The 17,542-nt window shown below is 55.7% G+C and overlaps 1 protein-coding gene across 16 annotated transcripts; it reads right to left on the bottom strand.

Moving 5' to 3' along the window:
* Positions 1 to 210: 210 nt before the first annotated feature.
* On the bottom strand, positions 211 to 14,391 carry LOC115658687 (forkhead box protein J1-B-like). 16 transcript variants are annotated; one of them, XM_030578028.1, is made up of 5 exons: positions 14,251 to 14,391; positions 8,589 to 8,854; positions 6,675 to 7,219; positions 3,684 to 4,228; positions 211 to 2,437 (listed from the first exon to the last, which is right to left on the bottom strand). In XM_030578028.1, the coding sequence occupies exons 3-5, from the start codon at positions 7,188 to 7,190 to the stop codon at positions 2,194 to 2,196; spliced, it is 1,305 nt and encodes a 434-aa protein (XP_030433888.1). In that variant the 5' UTR covers positions 7,191 to 7,219; positions 8,589 to 8,854; positions 14,251 to 14,391; the 3' UTR covers positions 211 to 2,193. The 16 variants fall into 16 exon arrangements, with proteins under 16 accessions (XP_030433888.1, XP_030433881.1, XP_030433880.1 ...); XM_030578021.1 differs by lacking the exon at positions 8,589 to 8,854 and adding an exon at positions 12,792 to 12,877; XM_030578020.1 differs by lacking the exon at positions 8,589 to 8,854 and adding an exon at positions 12,792 to 12,880.
* Between the last annotated feature and the right edge of the window lie 3,151 nt (positions 14,392 to 17,542).

Genomic DNA, 17,542 nt, shown 5'->3' on the forward strand with positions numbered 1-17,542 from the left:
GCATCAGCCCTGCTCGCCACACCAGGCTTGCTCAGCTTGGCTGCCCTGCCACCTCCTCCCCATCGGGGGTTAGAACTGCCTGGCACACCAATGGGCTGGTGTGTTCTCAGCCTGGCGTCAGAAGCCATGCCGCTGTGTGCTGGGGGGCAGCCGGGCACAATCCCAGCACGTGCAATGAGCTGCGAACTCTGAAACTGAATGCCACACTGTTGGAGGAATCCATTTTTATTCTTTTTGTCTTTTACAATAAAAAACAAAACAAAAACCCAAGGGAATTAAACACAAAAAGCCACACAAGTCCGAGACTTCAGTCTGTGGTTTCTCGCAGGAAACCCAGCGCCATGCCAGGTTGGCAGGCCCGTTCCCTGCACGCAGACACCGGCAGGGAAAGAACACACTGTCAGCAGCACCCAGCGCATCATCCAGGGAACAGGCGCTGCCCGGTCCATGTCACTTGGGCGCAGATGCACTGAGCACTGGTGGAGAGTTAGTCATCACTGTGACCTGAGTGACACGTATGGAGCCGTTTGCATGATGCTGTGTCTGAGGCCCAGGAAGGGCAGGGGATGCGAGGATGTGGGTGGAAGTGGGAAACGTTACGTTGGACTCTCCTGACATGCGTGAATGTGCATGTTTACAATTTCAGCCAGGTTGCAGGGCCATCGCAAGCCCAGTGATTTCAGGTTAAAGGCCACAAGGATGTGCTTCAGCCCGGCTCATTTGCCCTCTGGGTGCTCAGGCACAGCTCCCACGGGCATGGGTTTGAGAAAACTCCACAGATCCATTGAGATTTTGTGCTTTGTTTTCAAAATCGCCAAGAACACCTGCGGCCTGGCCCTGCAGAGCTGGGCTGCAAGCTGAATCGCTCTAGGGGACACAGCCACAGCCACACTTTCTCCCTCTCACACTCTGCTTCTTTTCCCTCTTCAGTAGGGATGTAAATATCCATTTACAAAGTTAACCGTTTAAATGATTAAAATTAGGTCACTTAACCAGTTAAGCAATAAAAGGGAGAGAGGCTGGGGCCTCTGCGGCTGGGGCTGCTCTGGCTGGCTGAACCATGGGGCTGCGGCTAACGATTAGGTCGGTTAGCCAGTTAACCATTTAGTATTTTACATCCTTACTCTTAATACCATTGCTAGCTAAGGATAACAACTCTATGCCGATCATCCTCAACCCAGCTCTTACCTCCCTCCCCGCGTGGCCACCTAAGGCCCTGGACAGGAGCTGGATCTCCCAGGAGCTGTTGCACGAGGCCACCTCAGCCCCAGCTGTGGGGACTGCACAGGTGGGCCATTCACAGTAAGCACTAGGAACTGGCAGCACCAGCAGGGTCAAACCCTCGGACCCCTCACCGCTGCTGGCTTTAGCCTCCGTCTCTTTCGAGCAACCCTGCCCCCTTCCCAGCCTGCAGCATGGCTCCAGCGGCTCGAGCAGGTGGAAAGGGGACCTGCAGCACAAGAGCCATGTCGTCCCCTGACATGACTGGGGTTTCCCAGCCTGGCAGGGGCCACAGCTGCAATTGCACTGTGGGTGGTGCTGGCCCTAGGGGTGCCTGGGAAAGTTCAGCTCAGGGCATGGGGGCAGTTGGGTTCATAATTGGTAAGCCAGGCAAATGAGAGTGCTTCACCCCAGCTGCTGGCTAGCCTGGGGCTCCCTGCAGCACCCTGCTTCTGCAGCATGGGGAGGTCTCTCAGTGGCCCTGTGTTGCCACCATCCTCCCTCCCAGTGGTAAGATCTTTGTCCCACATGCTGCTGGCACTGCTCAGTGCATGGCCTCAGGGCTGGCAGTGCCATGGGACAGCTGCCCAGTTCCCAGAACGCACCATCTCGCAGAGCTGCGGCACGGTGGTAGCAGGGCCCCCCTTTGAAGAGTTTGTGATGTTCCCCTCTGCCCCAGTTACAACCCAGGCTGGCTCCCCACTGCCACTTTCTTCACTGTGTGGCCATTCCACCATGCTGCCGAGCCCTGGCTGGAGCAGGGCATGCTAGGAGCTCGGGCCAGCCCGTAGCCCCAGGTGGGATGTGGCCAGTGTAAACTCAGGCTCGCTGACTCATGTGGTCAGCTAAGACCAGACGTGGCTCAGAAAGATGCTCTGCTGAGGTGGGGCGGTACCAGCCTGGCCTTGTAGGGCAGGCTGGACAGTAACAGTGTCACTCATGTGCATGACAAGGGGGAGGGCAGCATCATTCTTATTTCACAGGTGGGGAAACTAAGGCACCAAGCTGCACGTACCTGAGGTCACAGTACAGGATAACGGCAGAGGCAGGAGGGAACAGGACCCAGCTGGCCTGTTTGCCTCTGCTCATCACTGTCTTCCTGCTCCAGAGGGTAGCACGGGCCACTCCCAAGGCAGGGTGAGCTCTGCCATCTTCACCCTGAGGGGGAGGGGTGGCTGCTATGCCTAGCAGCCAGCCCAGATGAGGTCCAGTGTTCCTGTGGAGAGGTGAAGCTGGCTGGGGCCTTGCTGCAGAGCAAGGTGCTTCCCTCATAGGCGCAGAGTGGCCAGGCCTGGCTTGGAGCCACACAGCCAGGGGAGGCTCCTTTGGTTTGCCTGGCAGACCTGCAGCTCAAGGCTCAGCTACCGCAATGGGTGAGTGCAGGAGGGGATTTCACTGCCAGCTCATACCCCTCCTTAGCTGGGCAGCAGCTTCCAGCAGGAGGAGCAGCTGAGTCTCCATGCCACTTGCTGAATACTTGGGTCCTGGCAGCAGGGCTCACCCTATGGCAGGGCTGCTCCCTCCTAGGCCCTCCCTCTGCCAGCCTGGGGCAATACCAGGAGAGGCCCCTCCCAGCTCAAGGAAGCAGGTCACTCAGAGCAGTGTTGCTTGGGCAGGCTATGCAACTCTGGTGCCAGCTCTTCCCTCCTGCCCTAGACCATCCTGGCCTGTTTTGGGCACGATGCCATTCACAGAGCTCCCTCCAAGCCTCCTGCCCACCCCTCCCCCTCAGGTTCCTCAGATGTTACCTCCAGGGTCCTGTCCCACAGCTGCTGCCCCCTTGGCCCCCCCTGCAGCCTGGGGGCCATGACAGGGCACAGAGCCTCCTGGGGCTCAGGGCCAAGGTCCAGCTGGCCCTGGAACAGTCACTTTCCAGCCAAGTCACCAGTCTGCAGTATTACAGCTTGCTGGGGGTGGGGGGGAGGGAGATGGACTCCCAGTGTGACCCTGCCTAAGGGCTCAAAGCTATAGGAACTGGCAGTCGGGGAGGGACAGGGCCTCGCCCACGGAGTGCTTGGGAGAGCAGAAGGGACTCAGCCTGCCTTCATGCCAGTGAGTAGAAGAGAGGCAGGGGCCCAGCACTCCCTGCAGGGGAACGCTTGCACCTTGGCAACCTGGCAGGGCTCAGCTCCAGCTCAGCTGAGTGAGGGGCAGTCAGAAGAGCAATCAGTTGGGGGGCTGGGCGCTGCAGCCCAGCGGCACCTAGGGCCCCACCCCAGAGGAGAGAAGAGGATCACATGAAGGTGTCAACTTTGTCCCAGGGCTGCATCTCACTGAGGAAGCCATCACAGAAGTTGAAGCCCTGCTCAAAGCCCCAGGGGTTGCTGAGCGCCTCCCCCTTCGCCTCCTCCCAGGGGTGCTGAGGGGTGTCAGCGAAGGGGGTGAAATCCTCCCAGTGGGAAGCCCCTGGGCTGGGGTGACTGGGAGCTGGGGCGCCCCACTTGCCAGCAGGGGGTAGGTACCTGCCTTGCATGGCGAGGTCAATCTCTGTGGACAGTGAGCTGAGCGCTGCGTTAATATCCAGGTCCTCGAAATTGCTGCTGTTTCCCCGGAAGACATCGTCAAAGGCATCAGCCCAGTCGAATTCTCCTCGCAGGGCCTCTGCATCTCTGCCACTAGAGGGCAGCAGAGGGGACTGGGCAGTTCTGGCTGCTGGGCAGCTGCGCTTCGGCAGAGGGCTGGGGGCATCCAGCAGGGGGCAGCGTTGGCTGTGCTGGTGCACCAGGCAGCAGGTGGCCTGGTGAGGGGTGTGCCCTGGCTGCCCATCCCCCAGGTGGGGCACAGGGGACAAGAGGCTGCACTTAGGCTCCAGGGCAGGCACAGCAGGGCGCTGCCATGGTGGGCTGTAGGGTGCGGCCGCCGGCCGTCTCCGCTTGACCACACCGTCGCTGAACATATCGGCGTACTGAGGGTCGATCTCCCAGAAGCCCCCCTTGCCTGGCTCGTCCTTCTGCCGCGGCACTTTCCGGAAGCATTTGTTCAAGGACAGGTTGTGCCGGATGGAATTCTGCAGCCAAGAGAAGGAGGAAAAGGCCCATGAAGGACATGGCGGCAAGGAGGGACCACCAGTACCTGGGCCTGCTGAGCCCTCCCAGCATCTGGAAAGTGCATAGCACTAGCCCCATTGGACAGATGTGGAAACTGAGGCACTGGGCATTAGGGACCATGGGAGTTAGGCACCTAAAGATCTTTGGGATTTGGGCCTAAGTGACTCATGTGGAGAGGAACCTGGATCAGAACCAGGTCTCCTGACTCCCAGTCCCAACCATTAACACCATTTACCCAATCTAGCTAGTCCCTTCACTGCTCCATGTCCCAGTAATGTGCATGGGGTAGCCCCATAACCCTGCAGGATTGCCAGCTTTGCACATTGCCAATATCCAGGCCCCATTGCACAGATGGGGCCAGCAGAATAACATACATGTGACTCACTGTGTGAGTGTTTGGGGCTGGGGGCCAGGAGATTCAGGTGCTACAGGCCAGGCCAAGGTCTCAGTCATGTGCAGAGCAGAATCTCCACTTTCAGTCCCGACTGGGAAGAAATGCGTCTAGAGTGCGACCAAAGCGGGGCATCTGCCCGAGTCTGCTGAGAGCCTGACCCCCAGCACTCTCTGATACGGGAAAAATGCCCCGTGCATCTCAATGGGGCCTTAACGCCAAGCCCCTCTGCTGGTCAGGGCTGTCCCTTAGCCTCCAGATACGGATACAGGGCCCATCCCTGCCCCCGACAGGCAGCTCTGGGCCAAGTGCAGAGAAGAGCCTGTCCACTTCAGGAGTTGAGGCAGCCCTGGTCCCCGGTGCAGTGACACCCCCACGAGCTATGCAGCGGCTGTTGTGAAGGCACAGGCAGGTCCTAAACCAACCCCCCGTGTCACAAACAGCCCCATCCAGCTGAATGGGCCACAGACACTGGAGCGCTCTCCCTCACAGCTGGGCTCAGGAGCGAAGGGTGCATGGGCTGCGGCCATGGAGATGCTTCATCCCAGAGCTGCCCCCGGCACCTTTCTGAGCTCAAGGCTTATAAGAAGACTGCTGGCAAGCTAAGGTGCAGCCTGTGGGGGCAGCGCTGGACTGGATGTGCCATGCTGGCAGCGAGGGCTCTTTGGGACACGCTGGGCAGGTGTCACCCCCACCCGGCCCAGCTCCTCTCCTGCAACACTCCAGGCATCCCAGCAAAGAGCCCCTAGTCCTTTGTGTTTCAGAGGCTCTCTGCTCTGCCCCCAGAGAGCTGGCTGGGCAGAGCAGCACTTGCTGCAGGAACACCAGGGGAAGGGGCAGTGTGGAGCCAGGACTGTGGCTGCATGGGCTTGACTCCCCGTTGGAGCTGGGGGGTGGCTGGGCTGGAATTAAGCTGCAGCCACCAGGGGGTCTGGCAGCAGTCCCGCAGATTAGCACTACTTAGTCCAGCCTGTCCTGACAGTGCCCAGCGGGAGCATGTGGCCTTGGTATGTTGCTAATGGGGACCTCAGCTTGGTCTAAGAAGAATGCGTGTTGTGGGGGGAAGAGAAGCTGAAAAACACAGTCCACAGAGGCTCCCACACCCAGAGGGGAAAAGACACCCACTGCTTCCTGTGTTAGAACCACAGTCTTTTTCAGCCAGTCTCCCGAGTCTTTGGGACTGGCGTGGTGTCATCAAAACGCTTGGGGTGGGTAGCATGGGTGCCTGGAAGCATTACGCCCTCTGAGTCCAGCTCCCAGGAGCAGGGACAACATACCCAGGCTCATTTGTCAGCATGGTCAGAGACCTGCCACTGTCTCCTGAGACCAGACCCCCACGCTGGAGCTCAGGTGGCCCCATTAGCATCCCTGGGTCTAGACACACAAGCTAGGTTTGTTCATCCCCTGTTCTTTATAGCAAGGGGCTTTTGATGAACCCAGGGACACTGGCTCTTGCCCCTGCCTCCTCCCCCCACCCCAGTCCTGTCACTTATTCCTCTGAAATACCAGCAACCTCCTCTCCACACAGCAGAGGGTGGGGACACAATTAGCATGGCCATGACAAGCTGGCATAGCTGACCCACTGAGAGAGGAGACTGCTCAGTAGGTTTCCTGGGAGCTCTCCCACAGCCGTGACCCGCCCCAGAGGTGCCTGCATTTCAGTCCCAAACAGATACCCGCTCTATCACCTGTAGAGTGAAAGGCTCCATAGAAAGAGAGGGTGGATGAGCCACCTTTCCAGCATCCCCCACTCCAGATGACACCTGTGGAGGAGCAGCTCCACAGCTAAATACGGTGTTTGCTGGGGTCTTCCAAGAAGCAAGAGAGAGAAAGAAAGTGCCCTGCACTCCCCGCCTCGGCACAAGCAGCCTTGATGAGGGTGACCAAGGCAGAAGGAATCAAATACCACGGCTCATTTATCAGCCTGTGGAGCCCCAGTCCTCGTGGTGACAGACGGAAGCCTCTATTGTCCATCACCTCAACAGGGCTGTTAATTATTCAAGCCACCAACTCACCTGCCAGCTGGGCTCAGCATGCCGGTAGTAGCAGAAGTTCTCCATAATCCAGCTGTAGATGGCTGACAAGGTGACCTTGGCCTGCTTGCTGGCCCGCACAGCCAAGCAGATGAGGGTGGCATAAGAGTAAGGGGGCTTCACCCTAGGGTTGCTCTTGTAATCAATCTCTGTGGCACCAAGGCCAGGCAGGTAGCTGGTGCCAGGGGAGATGGCTGTAGAGGTGGGTTTGCCTAGACGCGGGGGCATCCCCTTGGCTGCAGTGTCTCCTGCTGGTGGGCTGGCCGGGGCCTCGGACCCTTGGAAGAGCTGCTGGGGAGGCTGCTGGAGAGGACAGCTGGGGACAGGTGGTCTCTCCGGATCAGTGGTGACAATGGAAAAGTCTTGGAGCCACTGCAAGCTGGTGAGGCTGTCATCCAAGGTCACAGCCCCACCCACATTGTCCTGGTCCTCAGGGTGCAGCAGCAGCCACTTCTCCTTGAACCGGGCAGCGATGTCGGGTGAGATGAGGATGGGCATCCTCTGCTGACACGCTCCCTCCAGTCCCACTGCAGAGCAGAGCAGAGGCACATCAGCCATAGGCCAGCCCTCTCCCATGCCCTGCACAGCTCCTTGTGAGAAGCACCCCAGGGAGGACGGAAGAGAGACCCAGGCTGCAGGCATGGGCAGTTAAGGCCAGGGCTTCCAGGAGCTGCTGGGGTCAGCACAGCCATGTGGATCTTTCCCTGAGAGCATAGCCCTTCTGCTGGGTGGAGCTGGCAGCAACCAGGGCCGGGTTTTCAATATCCAGGGGTCCCTCTTAACAATTCAAGCCCTCCACTCAGTAATCAGGGAAAACTAAACAGGGGAGGAAAGCAACTTCAAGCAATGCTGTCCCTGCAGCTGCATTTGTCTGCTGCCCCTGGCCTCTCCCCTGTGCCCCCAGTACTCAGTGATTTCAGCTCTCAGTGGGGGAACCTCACTGCTGCAAGCCAGTCAGCACTAAGACCTGATTAGCAGGAATTCTAGCAACCAGTTGTGTGGAACAGGTCACCCTACAGGCAAACTCCTCCCCCTCTGTTGGCAGACAGCATCTGAACCCAATGCTTAGTGAGTTCAGTTCAGTTGAGCGTGAGCCCCCTCAATCAGGCCAGGCTATGCACAGGCCTGCTGCCCTTCACTCATAGGAATAATGTTTCATGATCCCTGTATTCAGCACTAAAGCAATTTGTACCCCAGCACCAGCCAGAAATGAGAACTTGGGCAACACAGCTCTGCCTGCTTGCACCTAGGCAGAGTGGGTGTGTTCATGTAAATACAGTCTGGCCTTGAAGCCCCTCACCCCCAGCTCATTACTAAGTCTCAGGGAAGAGCTCAGACAGACCGTGCTGGAGGAGTCTCCAGCACAATATAACATGCATATCTATGGCACCTTCAAGCAGGGACCTCAAAATCAGGGCCGGTGCAACCATTTAGGCAAACTAGGTGGCCACCAAGGGCGCCTAGTGGTTGGGGGTGCCTAAAAGCCCGCTCAGGTGAGGAGGTGGAGTGGAGGTGAGCAGGTGTGGGGGAGGGCCGCCTGCAGTAACCGAGGTTGGGGGGAGCACACAGAGGAACCGCTCCTTGCCCCAGATCACCTTCACTCTGCCTCCTCCGCTGGGCACACAGCCCTCTAAGTCTCCTCCAATCTGCACCGCAAGCCTGGGAGGGGAGGAGAATTAGAGTGGCCCTGGCGTGCTCAGCGGAGGAGGCAGGGCCGAGGTGAGCTGGGGCGGGCTCCCCAGGCAGGGTTAGCGGTCGCAGAGAGGGGGGCTCCCCAGGCAGGGTTAGCTGCCGCACGGGGTGGGGGTGGTGGGATCCCCAGGTGGGGGGCTGGGTTAGCTGGGTGGGGGAGTGGCGCAAGGTGGAAGTTTCGCCTAGGATGCAAAATTTCCTTACACTGGCTCTGCTCAAAGCACCTTCCAACCGTGCGTTACCATCTGCATTTACACCAGGGGAACTGAGGCAGTACAGGGACCTGCCCAGGGAGCGCCAAGGAGAATGGACAGGAATCAGCTGGTTCTCATCCTTGGAAAACGCTCCTCAAATGAGCATTCCCCTTTTGCGCTGAGTGAGCGCAATGCCCAGACTTAGAGTCCCCTGCTCCCCAGCCAATGGACAGAGCTGTGCAGCCAGCACGGAGACAAAGACCGAGAACTTGCCACCTGCAAACAAAACAGAATCCACCTGCTGAGAGATGAGTTACACTGGCACCTGGCTCTGCCCTATTCACCTGGGACATGCAGTGTAGAAAACAAAGTGCTGAGGCAGCCTCCAGGGAGGCTTTCTCCTGTTCCCACAGGTGGCCAAATGCTGCCACTAAAGGGCTCACATTGTCTCATTACGGTAGTGCACCAACAGACTGGACATGCTGCACAGCAAACGGGGAACACAATGCCATGGGGGAGGGCGGCTCAGGGTGGCCCCAGGCACTAGCAGCTTGAGAATGGAACAGCAGCCACAAGCATGGCAGAGAGCCTGGAGAACCAGACCCATCGCTAGCTGCCCAGCAGACCAGAGAGATGGAAGGATGGGGCAGCTCAAGAAGTCTCCTCTCACTCATCAGCTCCTGGGCTCTTCAGCAAACCTTACAGCAGGCAGCGTGGAGCCAGGCAGAGCCAACCAGGGGCATCTAAAAGAGGGGCTCTTCCACTCTATGCCTGACACAGCCAGATCCACAACTGGCTTCATGAGTCCCTGACTGCTCTGCACTCAGGGGTTACTGCCACCTGGGAGACAGGGCAATGTCAAGCATAGCCAGTTACAGACAGGGAAACTGAGGCACAGAGCTAGTCTCTCCAGGTCACTCAGAGCCAGGACACAAGAGTTTCTGGCCAAGCCTCAGAGCCTCTGCTGAAGGCAATCTTTCCCCCCCTCCCCCACCCAGGCAGGGGATGAAGAGCCCTCAAAGCTCCTACCGTCTGAGAGACCCCCTCTGCCACCACCCACAAAGTGAACATGACACTGGTTATGCAACTAGGCTAGAGGCACGGATCCGATCGGACCCATAGCTCCAGCTCCTGGTGCCACCCGATGGAGCCAGCGTTGCAAGGCCACCCCCCCGGGACCTGCTCTCCCCACCCAGCCTTTCCTTTGGGGGCAGATCAGGAGAGAAGCCACGTTCAGACGAGATCCAGATCCAAAGCCGATGCCTGCACATCTGTCCAGACCACCCGATGCGCTTGTTGCGTGCCTCGCAGCCTGGGTGCTGGGGAACAGCAGCCCCTTGGGGCAGTGCCCGAGCAGGGAGGGGAGTCTGTCCCTCGAACTTGCCAAACCCAGGGCTGAACCGCAGGGGATTAACGCGGGAGAGGGGCGGGCGCTTGCCAGGGACAGCGGAGCTCTTACCTTTGCAGAGAGGTGCGGGCTGGGGGTGGCGTCCCCAGGGGGGCACCTGTCTGGCCTGGTACAGACACACTCCACGCCTCCTGCTACCGCCCCCTCCGCCCGGCTGGTCTGGCAGGGGGCCCGCATCACCTTTTGTAGGGTTGCAGGGGCGCCCTTTAAACCGATCCCGGGCGTCCCATTGGCTGCGGGTTTCTAGAGTCCCTTGTGCCCTCTGGCCAATGAAGCCCGGAGGGAGGCTCCCAGCCGCTCAGCAGTTAGGGATCCTCTATAAATTCTCATGCTGGACAAAGAAAAGCACCTTGACTTGAGGGGCAGAGAGCAAGAGCACAAGTTGGGCCTCCAGACCATGAGGTTGGCTTAAACCTCAGGAGATTTTTAGAAATCCTACATCTGGCTTCTTCTCCCCGTTGGTCTCCTGGTCTCAGAGCCTTTGGGGGTCATGTTTTCCAGCTTTTCTCCACAACCACCAGGGCTAGGAATGGATTTTAAAATGCAAGCTGAGTCTCACATCATCACCTGACTCCAGGAGCCCAGGCTTTAAGAAAAAGACCAGTTGTTGGGAGGCTCATGTTGAAATCGCCAGAGCTAGCTGCCTGTGAAACTCAGGAAGAGGGGAAAGCGTCTTCTGCATAGCTCCTTTGCCAGTGGATGGCTTGTGTGGGAGGGCAAAGGAGTGGTGTGAGAGCTGGAGAAGATGTCCAGCCATCTGCAGCTTTCAAAGCCTCGGGACCTCTGAAAATCAGCCCTTCAGAGGAGGCCCAGAAAGGTCTATAGAGCGACGCCAGCTGCAAAGCATGTTGCAGCTCACAGAGCCTGCAAATCCCAGCATGCAGCATCCCATACAGGCCAGAGCAGGCCATGGAGACCACAGGCACAGCTCCAAGCAAGTGGGATGACAGAGGGTGTATATCCTACCCCAAATGAGGCCTCTGAGTTGCATCCCAGATGAGCTGGCTGCTGGCAAAGGGCAGTGTGACTGTATTTAAATGTGGCACCTTCACTATGTTCCATCCACAGACAAAGCCCAAGGTAGAGAAACTGAGGCATAGCTTCAGAGGGAAAGTTACTTGCCCAAGGTCACACATTAAGTCCAGAACAGAGCTGGAATGGAACCCAGGAGTCCTGTCTCCCAGTCCCCCGCTCTAACCTTCCATGAACAATGACAGACCCCAGACTTTTCTTAGCCCAGTTTAAACACCAGCTACAGCATTTCCCTCCCCACCAGAGCACATGATCCAGTCCTTGGATGTTACAGGTCCTAGCATGGTCTTCAGGGCTGCAAAGCTTGGACACCTTAGCCTCTGCTTCAGCACTTCCCTCCACCAGTCTGATACACTAAACAGCCCCAGCCCTAGCTACTCAGAGGTCGGGGGGGGGGGAGGAAGGGCAGAGGGGATCTCTTGGAAGGAAAGAAATCAAACTGCCTCAGGAGGCACTGGCAAGGACCTCAATGCACATGCATGTCAAGCTGCTAGCTCCCCACAAGTCACTGTGTTTAGAGTCTTCTATTTGCACCCGCTCCCTGGTGAGCCTTGGCTCTGGGGCAGGGTAGGGCTAGATAGGAGTGCAGCCCTGTCTGGCAGCAGGACTCTGCCCGAGCAGCTTTTATTTGACCCAAACTTATTGGAGCAGCTCCTAGGGCCAGTCCCAATGCCTGACACATTCACTCTCCCCTGGACTCTAGTCCTAGTGGCTTCAACCCCAATATTCCCCTCTCTCCTCCCCACCCCAGGGCCTCAAAGGGGAGGCCAGATCCTGAGCTTTGGCCACCAGAGCTGGACTCTGGAAGCCACCAACAGCCAGCAAGAGCTGGGGAGAGGGAGGCAGGAAGGGGGCCTGGGCCAGGGACCCATGGCCAGGTCACTGGTTCTGACCTAGCCCAGGGAAGTTGCAACTAGGTGTTGTGGCTGTCCAGGATGTGGGGGGAGCTCGTGGGATGGGAATCCACCTCATTCTCTGCTGCGCTGGCACAGACATGGCCAGATATGCTGAAGGGTTTGTGAGATGCAGGGACAGGGATCACGCTGGGCTGGAAATGCTGGTGATTGAAAGGCTTTGGGTGTTAGCTGGCAGCACCCCTGTCCCGTCCCACCAGCACCCCTGTCCCGTCCCACCCTGTTTGACTCTTGGCTAGTGTAGGCTGCCAAGGATACCAGTCACCACTAGACCTACAGGTGACCAACACTGGGGCCCCCAACCAAAGCTCTGCCACATCATCCTGGGGACCTTTCTGCAGCCACAAATTCATCCCATGCACATGGGCCACCAGAGGGTATGTGACCCCTCACTCATGTGCTAACACAGTGCTTTTATTGCTGTCACTCATTAATGGTTCACCCCCTTCCTCTGGCATACAGGCCAGCAGACATCACTGAATGTCCTGGCTATGGTGGGCCAAGGTCAGATTGCACTGTGGGATTTTGGGCTGAATATGGTCAAGGTCTGAGTGGGAGGCAAAGAGCCATGGCCCTAGGACTATAATCCTGTGTACGCTCATACAGAATCTACCACCTGCATCCAGGCAGGCTGAGTGTTAGGTAACCAATTCCTTTCTGCAAGAAACAGGCTGTGGAGACAGCCCCCGAAAAAAGCCTGTGAAAATAAAGGCATTTCCCATGTGGGTGTTCAGAAATTCAGACACTCAGGGCACACCACACACCCTAGACCTGTGCTGGTCTAGGGATACCTGCCAGACTGGGGTAGGAGGGGAGGGGGTCAATTCCTGGTGACTGCGTTGGCCCAACTCGGAAATACCTGTGGTGCATGGGTGGCTCATTCCTTGTAGCGCTAGGGGAAGCAGCAGGGTTGTTGATCCAAGGCTCTGGCTCTGGGCAGGAGAGCTGCTAGAAGAACGTGCACAGCAGCTGTGATAGTTGAAGTCTCAAGGAAGTTTTGCACTAAAGCTTCATGACACATTACCAAGGCCCTTCCCCCGAGAGAAAAAGCCAAAGCCCAGCACTTCAGTGCCCTCGGGCAAACATAGCACTGACTGCCTAGAGGTACCTGGTTCAATCCTGACTTTGGCAGGCCCATCAGGTGCCTTTGCCAAAGGAGGCCCTTTTCAATGAGGACAGCTTCATACTCAGCACCTAAGCGCACTCCGCCCTTTGTGAAATAGAGAAGGTGAGGAAAGAGCTTCTGCCCCTACCTGGGGCTGGAAGGAAAGGAATCCTTATGGCCACCCAACCAGCTGCAGGAGTGCTCTGGGTGCCTGGCTCGGTGCCTGCTGCCTGGGAGATGTGAATGTTCCTGTGGTAGAACAGGCCAGTCCTCACCCCTCAGGCAGGAAGGGGTTACAGAGCTCAGCTGGGCACAGTCAGCCCCAACCTGGCACAGGTGGGAAGCCTGTCAAACTTGGAGAGGGGTGGCCCTTTAAAAGGGAGGACTCAAATCACATGCACATGGCACTCAGAGAGAAGAGCTCCCTAACCCAAGGGGCTGCTTACCAGGAGGACCGAAGAGCCTCTACTGCCTGCATCCCCTGAAGTAGAGGGACCATCCTTACTTTTTTTGGAGCCCAGGGCCCTCAGCCTAATGTCCTCAAGACAAGAGTGGTCAGGGAGCCAGGCCCCCCTCCCAGATACCCCTGCCCTCTTACCTTTCAGGCAACTGCTGTGGGAGCCTGGACTCTTTGTGGGCTTGTGACAGTGTGCGGCCGGGGCTCAACCCTCCCTGGAGAGGAGGGGAGCCACACTGCCTCACTACACATCATCTGAGGGCCTCTGCCCTCGGGGTTGAGCAGCCAGCAGTTCAGGCAGCTCAGGCCCTGTAGGCAGGACCGAGCAGTAGCACAGTCAAAGGGGGCCCAGCCCTTGGTTCGGGCAGGCACCCAAACCCACAGTTACAATAGCTCAGGCCCTTGTGGCTCAGGGCTGAGCAGTCAATAATTCAGGCTTGATGGGCCTCCTTAGCCCAGGGGGAGGGGGATTCTGCCACCCATGTACGGGTGGCATGGGAAACGCAGGCCCATCCACTCCACTGCATTCCAGCCCAGGGCCCTAGCAGCTGTTAACACTGTTAATGGTCAGTGAGGAATCCTGACTGAAACACACTGACATGGGTTCCGGCATACTTGCAGTCTGACTGGGGTCAGCTGCCCCTGGCTACTTCCTATCTCCCCCTCTGGTCCTACCTGATCAGGGCCATCAGTCCCTGGGAAGCTTAGTAGCATGGGCTCCTCCTGGCCAGGGCTGGGCAGTAGATCTGGTAGTACCTTAGATGAGTCCAGCCAGGCCTGGTCCGGGGGTTCCTCAGGGTAGTGGCAGGGACGGGGCTCCAGTGTAGGGATCGGTCCTGGCTGGCAGGCCACCAGAAACCGCTTCCTGCAAAACCCCCTTTTGCCACAGAATGCTGATTCGCCTCAGAATGCTGACTCCATATTATCACAAGATTAGGAAAGTACAGCACGCTCTGCCCACACGCAGCGGGTGGGGGGAAAAGGGGAAGAAAGAGTCCTCCACCAATGCGAAACAAGTAAACAAGGCTGTAAGCTATGCATGACGCTGTAACTGAAAGAATAAAAAGGTTGCCACGCCTCACGGCGGCACGCTTTCCTGAACACACAAGCTGTCTGCGTCTGGTTCCTTCCCGCATCTGGTGACCCCGACGTGATTCCAGCCCTCCGTACCCACCGGCCGGTCGAGCCGTGGTGCACCACAGTGCGTCTTCGCGCACTCCCTCGTGAGTATGGGGGGGGACTTGTCCGTGCAACAGAAGGCTCATGCGAAAGAGCTGGTTAAGTTACTCAAGGTAACCGGTAGCACCACAGCATCACAGCGACATGTGGAGGATTTGCTCCATGTCATAGAGGTTAAGTGCCCTTGGTACCCCGAGAGAGGGTCTCTCGAGGTTTCTGACTGGCAAAATGTAGGCGAACGGCTCTTAAAGGAGCCACGAGCGCCCATCCAACACATCTTGCTGTGGCAACATTGTGCAGAGGCAATCGGGCGTTTGTGAAAGGAGGCGCCCCCGCTTGCCTCTCCCACCCCTACCCCACCTCCCTCATATGTCACGGAGGTTGAAACCCCAAGTCCTGCACCCAGGGCGACAGCCCCTAGTCTAGCCCCCTCTGAGTCCTTGCTGTCGTCGCCCCCCCCTTTGCCCCCTCCGGCTCCGAGCGCAGTACAGGTTGCTTTCGGCCCCAGCTGGCTGTGAAGGAAAAATATAGACAGAGGCGGAGCAAAGGAAATACAAGCTACAGAACTGAAATTACGTTTGCAAAGCTTAACTGTCCAGTAAGACCCAACAGTGTGCCTTTGTGACCCTGGAGTCGGTGTGGCTTGGTGACACCAAAGAAGCCACAGGCAGCCGACCTGGACTGAATCTCTGAAAGAGATGCCGCAGGAGATTCCAGGGTGTAAGAGAACAGCCCTCCCAAGAGCAGAAGCATGTTGGAAATTCTGGACAAGCTGTATACAGGATAATCTCCCTTCCACCTCTCCCCCTCCTCTGAACATTACACACAGAAGTGGCCAGTCTGGACGTACCTGTGTAAGTATGAAAGGAGCTTCGGGCTTGGGGCATTAATATTTTCCTGAGTGATGTGGGAGCGTTCCCAACACTCTCCATTGTTGTTTTATTATTTTATTAATGAAGCTTTAAAATTCAGTTATATGGTGTATTTTCTTTATCTTCCCCCAGCAATCCTGTAGTGTCAGCCTGATCACCTGACACGAGGGATAGATTGGTAACAGAGATTTGTCACAGCTTGGTGAGCAATTAAGAAGGGGGAAGCACTGCAGAATTTACACCATCTATTTGTTTTACCCTTGTTATTTTGTGTTTGCTTTGCTTGGTACTGTTGGTGCTATATGTTGAGAATTGCATGAGTAAAAATATGCCTTAATAGGATAAGGAAACGCTATTTGGTTCTGGTTCTGTTCTGTTTAACCGGTTACTGTTTTTCTGCTCTGTATACATTTGGGCGTTAGGAGTGTGAGCGGAACTGAACCTCTCGTTCATAATTCCTTGGAGTGGAAGCCATGAGTGCGAGGAAGCTCTAAGGTTGAATTGAGATCCTTCTGTCCCGTCCCCTGTAGCGGACAGTGTATAGAAGTGGGAAAGTCTAACTTAGACTGTAATTCCCTCTGCGCTCTGTGTAATTTCTTGGGTCTCAGGTAAACTCTCTAAAGGGGTTTGGATTTTTGTCCAGGTGGCAAGCCTCATGAAGGAGGACTCGGGTAGTCTTGTGAGTAAGAAGGTTTAAGGGAAAAGACCAGGAGGGGTGGGGGCTAGTTAAAAAGCCCACCCTCCTAGCTAAACTGGTAGTGGAACAAGTTGGTGCCCATGGAAGGGACGGTTCAGCAAAAAAGCAGGATCGGGCCCAGGCAGGCAGGCAACAGAGAGAGAGATTGGAGAGCAGGTTGGAAAACTTTACGGGTGTAGTGGAAGGAAGGAGTCAGTAAGTGTAAGCATGGGGATTTCAAATACCCAGGACTTACTTGGCATGGTGATTTAAGTTGATAAAAGTGGCTGTTGGGAGACAAGCAAGTGATTTAAGGGAGAGTGAGAAGTTAACTCTGTAGTTGCTGGAGGAAACAGCAGTTGAACTTTGTAAAAATGCTAAAGAAAAGGGCTCTTGGTGTCTGTAAAATGTTTGTAAATAAATTTAGGCAAAGAAATTATTGGATTGCTATTATTTGGTTTGGCTATGAACAATTTAGTTAACTTAGCTGAAGAATGTATACAGTGTTATGTAATTAAAAACCTAGGCTGCTTATGAAACAAATATAAGAAAATATGGGGTAATTCCTCTGTTTTTGCCTGAAGTCAACAAGGGTATTTGTATATTTCAAGCGATGATTGTCTGCCCAGAAGGGGTGGGTAGACCTCTGTTTTTTTGTCTTTCAGATAATCAGAAAAAAACTGATGCCAGCTGAACAGCATTCCACGTATCATGCATTTACTGGCACAACAGGAATTATGTTTTGTGTTCTATGTCCTGTCTTGTGGTGTTTGTCCCGTGGCCAAAATTGTTGTGTTTAATATTTTCATAGGATAGTCTAGTTAAAATTAAATAGAAGGGTTGAATGCAGATACTTGTTTTATTCAACTTTGGAATACAAGGTGTTTGAATAAATCAGGAGAATGTGATACACTAAAGTCTAATGCATTTGCTTAAGTAAGAAAAAGAAGCTTCATTGGCCAAATTGTTAATTAAAGAAATTGTTGTTAAAATTTGCATACCAACAGTCTTTGAAAGCAAAGACATGAAAAGTTAACCCACTCCCCATATTGTACATGGGATCTTTCTGGCTACCTCAGATTTCTAGCCAGAGGGCTGGGGATGGTGGAAGGCTATTGGACTAGAGGTTAAAATAAATGAACTCCTCAAAGTGGGTGTGCTTGTTCTAGCTCGTTGCTCCAAAGTTCTGTAATAAGGTTATTTTAGTGAAAGAGTATATGTGGTATACATTAAATAATAAAACTCATGTACTGTATAATGGCAATGTTTATGTGTTCGTTGTTGGGAAAAGGTGTATGAGTGCAGAGTTAAAGTTTCCTTT

This window comes from Gopherus evgoodei, chromosome 10, assembly GCF_007399415.2.
Source record: "Gopherus evgoodei ecotype Sinaloan lineage chromosome 10, rGopEvg1_v1.p, whole genome shotgun sequence".
Classification (NCBI taxonomy): Eukaryota; Metazoa; Chordata; order Testudines; family Testudinidae; genus Gopherus; species Gopherus evgoodei.

What these genes read in the sequence shown, in the direction of transcription:
- LOC115658687 (XM_030578013.1), bottom strand. Translation starts at nt 7,334, where the DNA reads ATGCCTGCAGCCTGGGTCTCTCTTCCGTCCTCCCTGGGGTGCTTCTCA. An exon ending in ATGCTGAGCCCAGCTGGCAG is followed by an intron (nt 4,229 to 6,674) that starts GTGAGTTGGTGG and finishes TCTTGGCTGCAG; the next exon opens with AATTCCATCCGGCACAACCT. An exon ending in GACCTCGCCATGCAAGGCAG is followed by an intron (nt 2,438 to 3,683) that starts GTACCTACCCCC and finishes ACCTCTCCACAG; the next exon opens with GAACACTGGACCTCATCTGG.